Source organism: Macrotis lagotis, chromosome 5 (genome assembly GCF_037893015.1).
Source record: "Macrotis lagotis isolate mMagLag1 chromosome 5, bilby.v1.9.chrom.fasta, whole genome shotgun sequence".
NCBI lineage: Eukaryota > Metazoa > Chordata > Mammalia > Peramelemorphia > Peramelidae > Macrotis > Macrotis lagotis.
The window spans coordinates 258532107-258545551 of NC_133662.1; the positions used below are offsets into that span (position 1 = coordinate 258532107).

At 41.5% G+C, this 13445-nt stretch overlaps 1 protein-coding gene across 4 annotated transcripts in view; it reads left to right on the plus strand.

Annotated features, from left to right (window-relative positions):
- ST6GAL1 (ST6 beta-galactoside alpha-2,6-sialyltransferase 1) overlaps positions 1-13445 on the plus strand; it is a 92131-nt gene that overhangs the window by 64524 nt on the left and 14162 nt on the right. For all 4 annotated transcript variants that reach the window (XM_074189536.1, XM_074189534.1, XM_074189537.1 and 1 more), the window contains exons 2-3: positions 1439-2071; positions 10577-10674. In XM_074189536.1, the coding sequence (XP_074045637.1) occupies positions 1483-2071; positions 10577-10674 (687 nt within the window). In that variant the 5' untranslated portion in view covers positions 1439-1482. The remainder of the gene's footprint in view (positions 1-1438; positions 2072-10576; positions 10675-13445) is intronic.

A 13445-nucleotide genomic window follows, 5' to 3' on the forward strand; every position in this document is an offset into this window, starting at 1 on the left:
TGCTAAGTCACCAGCCTCACTTTCTCTTCTGGAGTCATCTGGCTGCAATGGCCTAGGTCAAGACAACTGGAGATGGCCCTGGGTGTGAGTTAGCCAAGGACACATAGCTCATACATATTAAATGTCTAGATTTGAACTCAGGTCCTCTTGACTCCAGGACCGGTGCTCTCTCCATTGGACCACACCTCAGTAGAATTAGAAGTGCCCAACACTAGTCCCATAGGCTACATGCAGAACTAGATGGCAAGCTTCAATAGTCATATATTTTCCTCTTTCAAAAAGTGCTTTTTAACATTGCAGCCATTAAAATATTAATATTTCAGTTATTATAGAGATGAACAAAAAGGAGACTGTCAGACAAGGTGATGAATTCTATTAATGGAATCTTTTTTTCTTTTTCTCTGTAAAAGTATATATTAAATTTAATGCAATTAGAGAATACAGTATCTCTAATGACCATAGCAATGTAAATGAGCCCAACCATGCAAAACAATTAAAAAAGAACAGTGAAAAATTACAAAGAAAAAATTTGATCCTAAAGAAGAGATCAGACAAGATGCCCTCTCTCACCTCCCTACCCTTTGCAGATCCACAGATGTAGAATGATACATATCTTGTCAGTTTTTTTTACATTAAATAACATTGCTGATTGTTTAATCTTTTCCTTTTTTTTTTAGTTTTTTTTTTTGCAAGGCAGATGGGGTTATGTGGCTTTCCCAAGTCCACATGGCTAGGTAATTATTAAGTGTCTGAGGCTGGATTTGAACCCAGGTACTCCTGACTCCAAGGCCAGTGCTTTATCCACTGCGCCACCTAGCTGCCCTGTTTCCTTTCTTTTAAAAAAAAAATTCTTTGATAAAAGGGATGTCCCTCTGAGAAGAGGGAGAGGAAGAGATATGGGAGAAAACCTAGTGAACATATAAACAAAATATATCAATGAAATATAATTGGTAAAACAAAGTAACCGAATTACCCTGATTTCTTTGGTCTATATCCCCTTCTAAATTTTTGGGGGTTTTTTTTCTTTTTGTGTAGTATCTTTTTTTTTAGGTTTTTTTTTTTTTTGCACAGCAATGGGGTTAAGTGGCTTGCCCAAGGCCACACAACTAGGTAAAGTGTCTGAGGCTGGATTTGAACTCAGGTACTATTGACTCCAGGGTTGGTGCTCTTTCCACTACACCACCTAGCCACCCTCTGTGTAGTTTCTTAATGTTTTTATTGGTGTTCTCATAGTTTTTGCATCTCTATCACTTCCCAATGACTCTCCCCTTCCCACTTTTCTCCCTCCCTCGCAAGTCTGAGGTTGACATCGTCAGTCATTTCTTCCCTGATTACTTTATAAGGGGTGAAAGACCAGTCAAGATTTATTTTGGTGACAGATGGTTCCTGTGTGACTAAGAATATCTTTTTATTATTTTTTTCCTTCTCCAACTTCTAGGACTGATTTCTTACCCTGCCTTCGGGGCCACTGTATGCATCAGTATGGTCCATATCAACTTCCTCAAAAAGATTATATATGGGCTCTTGGCCTTCCTCCTGTTCTTCACCATCTGTCTGTGGAATGAATCAAAGAAAGGGTACTCTGTTTCCCTGAAATTGGAATCAAAAAACTTCCAGCTGCCCAGGAACCTGCAATTTTTGGCTAGGGGATTGGCTCCAAAGACAACAGTGCTGGCCTCTCCAAAAGGGAGTGGTGCTCCAAATGGTGCCCAAGACAGACCCCATGCTCAGAAGTCCAATGTCAAGGTCTGGGATGAGGACAGCTCCTCCAAGAACCTTCCTCCCCGCTTGCAGAAGGTCAGGAAGAACTATTTGCACATGAACAAATATAATGTGACCTTTAAAGGGAAGCGTCAGTTGAAGAAGCTCAGCGTCAATGCCTTGCTATGCCAACTTGCAAGCCGCGTCAAGGTGACCATGATAAAGGCGACAGACTTCCCCTTCAACACTTCTGAATGGGAACGCCACCTGCCCCAGAAGAGTATCAGAGATAACTTCGGGCAGTTGAACTCATGTGCAGTGGTGTCGTCTGCTGGATCCTTGAAGGCTTCATCCTTGGGCAGAGAAATAGGTGAGTCTTGACAAGTGGGGATGGAGGTTTGCAAATGGCAGCAGTGGGCCTTGGAGGCATTGGGGAGGCATTGGCCCATTTGATGGTCCACGAAACAGGGTTCTAAGCTTGACTCTGCTACTAAGGCCTGGGATCTCAGACAAGTCACTTGTTTTCTCTGGGCTTTGGTTTCCTGGAGTTGGAATGGGTGATGGCACAGGTATCTCCAACTCTCAACCTCCAGGACCCAAATGGAAAAGGCAGAGAAGCAAACAGTTGAGGCAAAACTGGTATCTGAGATCTGGCTCCCTGGATAGAAAATTACACAAGAGAAGTCAGATCAAGTCAACATGCACTTATTAAGCACCTATTGGGTACCAGGGCTGGGAATACAAAGAAAGGCAAAACAGTCCCTGCCCACTCTCAAGGAGCTCACAATCCACTAAAAATGACTCTGTTCAGACAAGATAGAGAAATAGGAGTAGAAGATAATCACAGAGGGAAGGCACTAGGCTCCACCGAGATTGGGAAAGGCTTCTTGAAGAAGGTGCGATTTGAGGCAAGACTAGAACTGCCTAGAAAAGTCAGGTTGTTTTCCCTGAAATCTTCAGCATTGTGGATCATTGCATTTGACCTAGCTCAAAGGGAGCGTTAGGGTCAGCCAGCCCAACCCCTTCATTGTACAGATGAGGAAACTGAGACCAAGAGTTTTTAAATGACTTCAATATTCAATTGCTCCTAAGTGTCTGAGGCATATTTGAACCAGGTCTCTTCCCAGTCCAACTCTACATCTGCTAGACTATACCCTCCCTTACTTCATTCTGGAAGAGGCATTTGGCTATTAGTAAGAGAAATGAAACACCCAAGGTCTTCCATGGCAGTGAGAGAAGGCATTCAACAGAGAGGGTCTGGTTTTACCCAATGTCTTATTTCCAGTGGGCGTGTTTTTCATCACTCATTGAAATGAATCAAGCCAAGGCAAATAGTGAATGGGGAAATTATGATCTTAGAAGGAGGAAGATGTGGAGTTGGGGGTGGGGGAGCGCCGCAAGGCCAGGGAGGTAATAGAACAGTGGTGATGTCATATGTCTCTTTTTCCTTTCTAAATGGGAAGCCAGGAAAACAGCTTTCCCAGCACAAAGAAGGGAAAAAAATGGGCCTCATTTGGGATCCTTGCTCAATAGAGATGATTCAATCACTCCCCTCCCCCACCCTTTCCCCAGCAGACATAGTTTACAAGATGAGTTACAAAAATGGATTATGAATTTAACATTCATTAGTAAACACAAATATTCCAACCTACAAATAATCTCTCCCACCAAATGGACTTGTTTAGGCAACTGTGTTCTCTGGTTATGGGCAATTTGTTTTTAGAAGATATATGTTCAGCAAAGAATGTTTTTATTAAGTAGAGATCAGAAGAAACCTCAGTAAGGCGTACAGAGAGGTGTAAGGGAGGGAGGTGTAAATGGTAAGTTTCATATGTGTCTAAAAACAAAAACTCTTCAGCAGGTAGTCATTTTTTTCATAAGTTTGTTCCTCTGTTTCTTTGTTTATGGAAATTTTCATGCACATCAGCTTCTTAATAAAAACAAAGAAAAAATGTTAGATAACAAGATAGTAATAAAAATGCCCCTTTGTATCCCTTGGAATCTCTTGGTTTTTCTTCTGTGTATTTTAATGGTTGATTGATAGTGTTTTTTCCTTAATATCACAACTCAATAATACTGCCCCCCACCCGATGTAGAAGGCTGCCCTTGTAACACAGAACAACAGGCAAGCAAAATAAATGAAGACACTGAAGACATCGAGCAATGCCTGCATCTTGGTGCACTTGGAATCCATCTTTCAAGAGATGAGAAGCAATCTTTAAGTTGTTTTATTTTGCAAATGAATTTTTATTTATTAAAATGCTGTGAAGTGCTAATGACCAAGCTTAGCCTCAAAGTAGAGGTATGAGAAAGCATCTATCCTTGCCTCTTTGCCAAGGTGGGGGACTATGGGTGTAGAATACAACATATTCTTGTCAGAGTTTTTCCAATATTGGTGAGTTTTACTGAACTTCCCCTTCCTCCCCTTCCCCAGCCATTTTCTCCCCTTCATTATAAGTGATTGCCTTGGGAGACCAGGGGAATGGAAAGGCAATTAGAGTTCTAATCCTGACCATCACTCATTCCAGGTTTGCCATCAATGAACTGGGTCAGCGTGGGCAACTGATTTCAGTTCTCTAGACAGAGTTTCTTGCTGTATAAAATGAGACTTTTGGACCCAAAGCTCTGGATGGTCTCTTCCATATCTCATACTTTATGAGGTAGAGTTTGCTGGCTCTCTGACAAGTTTTGTATGATCATTAACTAGTTTTTGTGGGTTTTTGTTTTTTCTTTATGATGGCGGGGTATGATCTATGATCATAGATGTTGACCTTGAAGTGACCTTCATGGTTGGTCATATAGTCCAACCTCCTCAATTTTTAGATAAAGAGACTAGGGCATAGAGAGGTTGCATTGTTTGCTTGAAGTCACAGAACTAGTATTCAATAGAAGTGGGCTTGAAAATGAATGAAGTCTTGGAGCAGCTAGGTGGCTCAGTGGATAGAGCACCGACCCCAGAGTCAGGAGGACCTCAGTTCAAATGTGACCTCAGACGCTTAATCATTACCTAGCTGTGTGACCTTGGGCAAGTCACTTAACCCCACTGCCTTACAAAATCAAAAAAAAAAAAGAAAAGAAAGAAAGAAAATGAAGTCTTCCTGAGGACAAGACCTATACTTTGACTTCCTTCAAGACTCAGCTGAGGTCCCACTTTGCTTGGGGTGGTTTTTCCTAGTCCCCATCCCTGCAAGAGCTTCCTCTCTATCTTCCCTTCTCTGTATTCCATGTAGATCTTGTATGGCCCTAATTATTGACAGGTCATCTCTCCCAGTAGAGTGTAAGCTTCTAGAAACTAGAAACCAGAGTTTTTGCTTTTGTATCTCTTTTTTTTGTTGCTTAGCCAGTACCTCAGTAAGTTTGTTGTACCAATTGACCTAGCCAATACTCCCTTTGATGTGTTTCTGAAAACTGCAAAATGAAGGGTATTTGTATAACAAGCTTTATTTCACTAAGATTTCAGATGAAGAAACTAAGAAATAATTTGCTTCATTGTTTTGTGGGGTCTGTTAGGCTAATACAAAAAGGGTAAAAGTGAGAGCTTGAAGCCCAGATCCTTAAGTTCCAGCTGCCTTTCCAGAAGAGGTGCCCCCCCCCCCAACCAGGCTACAGTCTAAGATGCTAATTTAAAACAGGAGCACCCCAGAGTGAGGGAGGGAGTCTTCCCTACCCATGTACCTTAGACTAGTGAAATAACAGTCTGGTTACAAAATGAGTCATAAAAGAGTTTGATGACTGAGGAAATGATAGATATTGATAGATGTAGATATTAAACAATTCACAGGAGTTATTACAATACCACAGAAAGATGAAATAGTCTTTTATCTTTGTCTCTAGAAGGCCTTTTTGATCCCCTTGTGTGTCTCTGAGGAGACTACAATGTTCCCCCTTAGCCTATTAGCATGTAAGTTTATCAGATTGTCACCTTGGTAGTAGGGACTGGCTTGGACCCAAAGCGAGGATGTTTAGGATGAAAGACATAATGGCGAGGACAAGGAGGAAAAGCAAAGATGGTGGTAGAAGGAAGCCATGCTGGGGCTGTGGAGGTAAATGACTGAGAATGGATGTCCAAATGGGGCATCAGGGAGGCAGGAGACTGGGAATGAGAAACTCATTGAAGCTGATCCTTCCAATCCTGTTTCTTCATTTGGTTTCTTGGGGCCTTGATGAGGCCACAAGTATGGATGGAGGAGCTCTCTGGTCCTTACCTTGGCTCATGATCCCTTAGTGGGAGAAGTAATCTTTATGTCTATGAGGCCACCAAATAATGATTCGTGATTGTAGTTAGAATCTTGCAGGATGGAGACACTTGCTAAGAAGGCTGAACTTCTTTCAATAGCCATGGGGATTTCTTTGAGAATTATTGAGGAGGGGAATGAAAGGATAAGACTCATCCTTTAGGAACATCCATCAGGCAGTGGAAGGAAGGGGAATGAAAGGATAAGACTCATCCTTTAGGAACATCCATCAGGCAGTGGAGGGAACGGACAGAATCTGAAGGACTGACCCTGCAAATCCCTTGATCCAGGGAACCCCAAGAGGTGGTAATCCCCCCCCCCCCCCACCATGCACTGCTCTCAAACATAGAGTCTTAGCAAGTTGCCTGGAGCATTGAGAGATTAAGGGACTTGCCTAGGATCACACAGCTAGAGTGTGATATGTGGGGAATATGGGGTGTTTGGATTCTACAAGAATGTGAAGGGAGATTGTTAATTTACCTTTCAAAGACTGGGGTCTGCCTGTATTGTTGCCTATGGGCAGGTATGTGAATTAAAACAAAAGACTCGGCTTCAATCTGATCAAAACCTGAGATTAGGCCAGGTCTGCCCCACCAGGTCTGCTCCACATGGCTCCCAGGTCTCAGCTATCTGACATAATGCCAACTCTTCAGGGAGAATGATGAGATTATTAAAGATTTTATGTGATTGTTTATCACCTTCCTGAATGTGGGTGGTAAAAATGTGAAAGGGAACAGGAAAAAACTGACAGGCTATAGTAGGTTGTAAAAATGGTAGATGGGCAGCTAGTTACCTCATAATAGAGTTTCAATCCTGGAGTCAGGAAGACTTATGTTCATGGGTTCAAATGTGACCCCAGACAGACTTAGTAGTTGTGTGACCCTGGACAAGTTACTTCACCCTGTTTGTCTCCATTTCCCTGTTCATCAGACAAACTGGAGAAGGAAATGGCCAACCCCTTCAGTATCTCTGCCAAGAAAACCCCAATAAAGAGGCAGAAACATTGAAACAATTGACCAAGTCAATGAGATAATTGTTGTTACTGGGGAAGAGTTTGTGATTCAGAGAAGATTTCCCTGTCTTGTTGGATGCAGTTTGAAGCCTTCTTTTCCCAGCATTGTTCATTGAGTTGGGCATAAGCAATGATGGAACAGAAGAAAGAAACTGCTTAAAGGAGGACTTCAGTTCAAATTCCATCGCTATCACTCACCTTACTTTGGGCAAGCCATTCCCTCTTGCTGGTCTCCTCTTCCTCACCTCTTTCCCAGATGAACTCTCGGGTCAGAGTGGTCCGTGGGCCTAGGAATCCAACCAGCTTTCCCTGTAGAAAGAGAATATCTACTTCCTGGACTTTGTCCCAGTGCTGGGGATGGAGGCACCTTCAACCTCTGGAGGTAGAGACAAGAGTCACAGGACTAGTTCCAGTTGGATTTATTTTGCAAAAGATCAACAAACTGATTACTTTCTATTTGTTAGTCACTAGACCGGTCTGAGATAATAGAGGAAAAACCTGAACAGCCCTTCCTATGATGGACATAGCGGAGTCAAAGTCAACATGGAGATGTAAAATGATAAGCAAAATATCTACAAGCGAATTCTTTTGAGGGAAAAAAGGCTCCAGTGGTGGAAGGGTCAGGGAAGACCTCACGTGATCCTTGAATTAATCTTTAAAGGAAACAATTTATTCTAAAAGGCCGAGATGAAGAAGTAAATTGCAGGGATGGGAGATGGCCAGTACAAAGGTATGGAGATGAGAGATGGAGGAATGGCAGGAAGAACACTTTGGCTGAAGCAGATATATGAGAAGGGAAATCATGTTTATTAAAGCTAGAAAGGTTGGTTTAAGCCCAGTTGCGAAGGGTTTTAATTGCCAAATAAACAGGATCATGGATCTAGAACTGGAATGGACCTTGGAGGTGTCTAGGCCAACCCCCTTCATTTTGCAAATGAAGAAACAGAAGCCCAGAAAAATTTAAGGATTTGCCCAAGGTTAGAAATATTATCAATTGAAGGTTAACTGAACCAATCCCTTTGTTATTTAGCAACTTCCTCTTCTTTTAGCAAAATAAAACACTTCCTCTTATAAGAGAATTGAAAAACAGGAAGAAACTTAAGCAAAACTAACCAACATATCCAAAAATAATTGTATTTTATGCAATATTCCACACCCCTAGCCCCTTACCTCTGCAAAGACCTATCTCCTCACTGGGAACAAGCTAGTCGTTACTAATTTTGCTATATTTTATTTGCATTGTTTTGTTGCTATTATCCTTTCTAATTTTAGTGTCGTTGTCATTGTGTTTATATTGTTTCCTCATTATGCTCACCTTACTTTACCTCCTTTTTGTTAAACATTTAATTTTTTCTCAGTTACTTTTAACAAATTTTAAAAATTCATTTAAAAAATTCTTTGAATTCCATACTTTTTCTCCCTTCCTTCTAATCCCCTCCTTGAGAAGGCAGTTTGATATAGATTATACATGTTCTGTCATGCAAAACACTTCCATGTTAGCCATGTTGCAAAAGAAAGTACAGGCTAAAATAAACAAACAAGTCAAGAATAAAAAAAAAAGCGAAAAAAAAATGTGCTTCAGTCTGTATTCAAACTCCATCAACTCTTTCTCTGGAAGTGGATAACATTTTTCATTAAAAGCCTTTCAGAATTATCTTGGTTAGATTGCCAAGAATAGCTGCATCATTCACAGCTGGTCGTCGTACATTTTTGTTGCTACTGTGTACATCGTTCTCCTGATTCTTCTCATTCCACTTTGTATCAGTCAATGTAATTCTTTTCATGTTTTTCTGTAAGCATCCTGCTCATCACTTAGAGTACTGTTCCCATCGCAATCATAGAACACAACTTGTTCAGCCATTCCCCCATTGATGGGTGTCCCCTCAATGTCCATTTTTTTCCCCTCTTCATAGAGATTTGCTATAAATATTTTTTTTTTTTTTACCAATGAAGGTTCTTTTCCTTTTTCTTTGATCTCTTTGAGATGTAGTAGTAGGAGGCCAAAGGATATCCAGTTTTATGGCCCTTTGGGAGTAACTCCAAATTGCTCTCCAGATTGATCGCATCAGTTCACAACTCCACCAACAATCTATCAATATACCTGTTTTTCCACATCCTCTCCAACACTTGTTATTTTCCTTTCCTATCAGATTCACCAGATTTATTTTAATTTGCATTTCTCTAATCAGCAACTACTCTCTATTACTCCAATTCATTAATTACTTTTAAATGGTGATGTTACCTTAATTTTTACTGAATTCAGGGATTTTATTTTAAGGTATAGTTTGCTTTTTTTTGGATATTTTATTTTTATTTTTCCAACTACAGACACGAAAATCTTTGAACATTCATCCCACCTGCATCTTCATAAGTTACACTTTTCTATCACCCTCCTTTCTGCCACTCCCCCCATCAGCAAGCAGTCCAGTAAAAATTGTACATTTACCCCCACATTCAACATGCCTCCAGAGTCGTTGTTTTGTGTACAAGGAATTAGGACCAAGGGAAAAGAAAGAAAATCATAAGATAGGAAAGAAAAAATAAGAAAAGTTTTTAAAAACTGTGAACATATGGGGGCAGCAGCTATGTGACACAGTGGATAGAGCACCAGCCCTGGAGTCAGGAGGACCTGAGTTCAAATAGGGCCTCAGACACTTAATAATGACCCAGCTGTGTGACCCTGGGCAAGTCACTTCACCCCATTGCCTTGCCAAAAACAAAAACAAACAAATAAACAAGCAAACAAACAACAAAAACAAAAAAGGTGAACATAGCATCTATTCAGATTCTGTGCTGGGATTTGTTGTTTTGTTCTGGTTTTCCCTCTGTATATGGGTGGTGATGTACATAACAGGTCTGCCAGGGTTGTCCGAGGTCTCTGAACTGCTAAGAGGAGCTGCATCTGTCAAAGTTGAGCATCTGCAGTGTTGTTGTTAATCTGAGCAATGTTCTCTTGGTTTTGCTCCTTTTGCTCAGTATCAATTCATGTAAATCTTTTAAGAAATAGTTTTCTAAAAAAAAAAGCAAGAAACGTATTTTTCAGCTCTGAGATGTTAGAATGAAAAGTCAGTCAGTGGCTCTGAGTTTTAGTCGTCCTTGCTTTGCTTCTAACCAGTTGTCTGCCTTTGATTTTTTTTTTTTTAGGTTTTTGCAAGGCAAATGGGGTGAAGTGGCTTGCCCAAGGCCACACAGCTGGGTCATTATTAAGTGTCTGAGACCGGATTTGAACTCAGGTCCTCCTGACTCCAGGGCCAGTGCTTTATCCACTGTGCCACTTAGCCACCCCTGTTTGCCTTTGTTTTTGTGAGACTGTGCTGTTAAGTGACTTGTCCTGGGTCCTGCAGCTAGTGTCAAGTGTCTGAGAATGGATTTGAACTCAGGTCACTTGACTCCAGAGCCCAAGCTCTGCCCCAGGCTGTTTGACTTTGGATAAATCACTTGGTCTCTAGGTTTATCTGTAAAATGTGGCTTTAAGTTTCTGATCCTAAGCCACTTCAGTCTTTGGTACTTTCTGTCTGTAGCATTCTTGGAGTCCTTCCAGGGTCTCCATGCTCCTGCCGGTTCTGGCTCTCTTCCTCTATCGCTTTCGCTTACTCAGATTTCTCTTCCATCTTCCTGTGATTTACAGACAGTCATGATGCCATCATGAGATTTAATGGGGCACCCACAAGAAAATTTCAGCAGGATGTGGGACAGAAGACGACCTTTCGCCTGGTCAACTCTCAGGTAAGCAGGAAGTCCCCTGTTTGGCTGGCCAAGTTGGCTTGTTGTGGGCACATCCATGGCATCTACAAGTGACATGAATGAAATTTCATCACTCTAGCTTATAGAACACTTTATTTTTTGAAAAATACTAATGAAATCCTAGAGCATTTTGAAGAAAAAATGATTTTGGAACATCTTGGATTTTTAAAAAGTTAATCCTATTAAATTTTCATTGGTACCTTTTTTTACATCACCCAGAATATCAGTCAACATTCAATCAGTCAGCCAACATTTATAACATTTATTAAGCTCCTACTATGTGCAAGACACTGTAGTCTTTGAGGAGAGAGTTTTTGCTTTTCTTTATATCCCATGCTTAACACAATGCTTGGCCAGGTGCCTAGGCCACATTTATTGAGTGACTGGAGGCCACCAATAGCTAACAGCCATTTAGCCAAAGATTTGCAAAGAGCTTTGATTTCCATGATCTTAATTGAGATTCACAATGACCATCTGCAGTTCTCTTTCTAGTGCCCAGCCCAGATCTGAGCACATTTGTATATTTGTAAATTCATTCATTGATTCATTCATTCAGTGAATGCCTGGGTCCTACTTGGAGTAGTCCAGTCCAGTGAGTGAGAGAAGACTCACATACTGAAAGCCAGGGAGCGATGAAGGGATTGTGAATTCACTCTTAGTAAAATGGATCCTTAGAGAGGAGCTGCCTTGTGGGGGCTGGTCTCCAGTAAGGCTCCATGGGGGAGCTGAGATCTCAAAGCTAGAAGCGATGTTAGAGATTATGAGAATACACTCGTCTATACTCAGAAAATACTCAGACTTAAGAGAATAGATAGATCCCTTGGGAAGCATGATCTCTTCAAGGCAGGTTCAGCCACATTGGAAAGGGCCTTGAATGCCAAAATAATGCATTTAGTCTAAAGAATATAAGCCCCTCAAGGTCTGGGATTATTTCTCTTTTGTCTTGTGTGCCCAGAAATTAGTGTCATCCCTGACCCAGAGGAGGAGCTCAATAACCATTTATTAATGGATGGAGGGACACTTCCATCTTTTCTCATGTCCCAGATACTGAAGTGGTCTCTTAAACCAAGTAGCTGGAAGGGACCATCAGAAATTAAGCATCCCAGGTTCTGACTCTGTAGAACTGGTTTTTAAATATCCGAGAGATGATTTTTCTCTTCTTTTAAGGATCTGTCCCAACAGACTGTCTGCATCTGTCTCAGTGTTTCACCATCCTTAATTTCAGAGGGTTCCATCCATCGGTAAGCCATTTAGCTCCCTGCTAAGAGCTGGGGGGAGCCCACCAAGTCTGTGCCAGAGACTGTTCGTCTTGGGGATGCAAAGACAAAGTGCAGCTGGCCTGCCTTCAGGGAACTTCCAGTTCTCTCTGGTCCTCACTGAGTGGCTCAAGCAAGATCTCTTTCACCAGTCAGATAGATGGGCAGCCCTAGAGAGGGCAGCTTGAGGAGATGCGGCCATTCTAGCAAGGGGAAGCAGGTGGCTTTGTTTTAGGGTGACTCCTTGGGTTTGCTAAGTGAACCCAATGTTAACTGCCTTGAATGTTTTCCTAGAAAATTTTTTTTCTAATCATACCAGCCCATGGGAATGCTTAATATACTTTCTCTTCTCTCTTCTCCTCTCCTCTCCTCTTCTCTTTCACCTCTCTTCATTCCCTCTCTCCCTCCCCTCCTTTACTTCCTCCTTCTCCTCCTCCTCCCTCCTCTCTCCTCCTCCTCTTTGTTCTTGTTTTGTTCTCTTCTCCTCTCTTTCCCTTTCCCTCCCTTCTCCCACCTCTTCCTTTTTTACTCTTTCCCTCCCTTCTCTCTTTCCCTCTGACTTTCTCTCTTCTCCCCTCCTTTCTCCACTTGCTCTCTCTCTCTCTCTCCCCCCCTTTCCCTTCTTCCTCTATCTTTCCATCTCACCTTCCCTTATCCTATTTCATGGCTTGTCTGTGTGTCTTATGAGGTCATTAATCTTGGAGAACTTATCATATCCTTTCCACAATTGTCCTGAATGTTTTTAAAATAGATTTTTATGATTTTTTGAAAACACATAGCCTAGCTTTCCTCCTATATCTCTTTCCCCACCCCCATTTCTTTCCTTCTTCCCCTCTCAAGACATAGTTTTTAAGTGTATATAATTTTCTGGGGTCTCTTTACTCTCCTCTGCATTAGTTCACATGACTTCCCAAGCTTGTCTCTTTTTCTGCAGTTTCTTGTGTTTCAGGAACATGAGACATTTATTTTTATGAGATTCCAATTCAAGTCAGCAAGTATTTCTTGGGTCCTGACTGGGTACTTTCAGTATATACTTCTATGTTCCCTGTTACACTAAGGTGTGATTTTTGGCTCAACAGAAAGATAACATGTCTCCTCCAATGGAAGCAGAATTTAAATCTGGCTTCAGACACTTACTAGTATGACCTTGGACAAGTCACTTGACCCTATTGGCCTCAGTTTTCTAGAGAAGATAAACCACTGCAGGAAATTTGGCAAGAAAACCCCAAATGGAGTCACAAAGAGTTGAACACCACTGAAATGAGTGAGCAACATATTCCCTCCAATAGGATTTGCATCCTTAAATGAAGTGATGCAGTAAGGAGTCAAGTTCATTAAGACCTGGAAGTTTTGAGCCAAGATCCCTGAGAGCTGAGCCTTGTTCTACACACTGTGGGGACGACAAGAGAAGGGACAGAGCCAGTCTCTGAGGTCAGCTCGTTGACAATTTGATAGAGAGGGGTAAGGTCCAGGTAGAAAGGATTAGAGAACACGAGG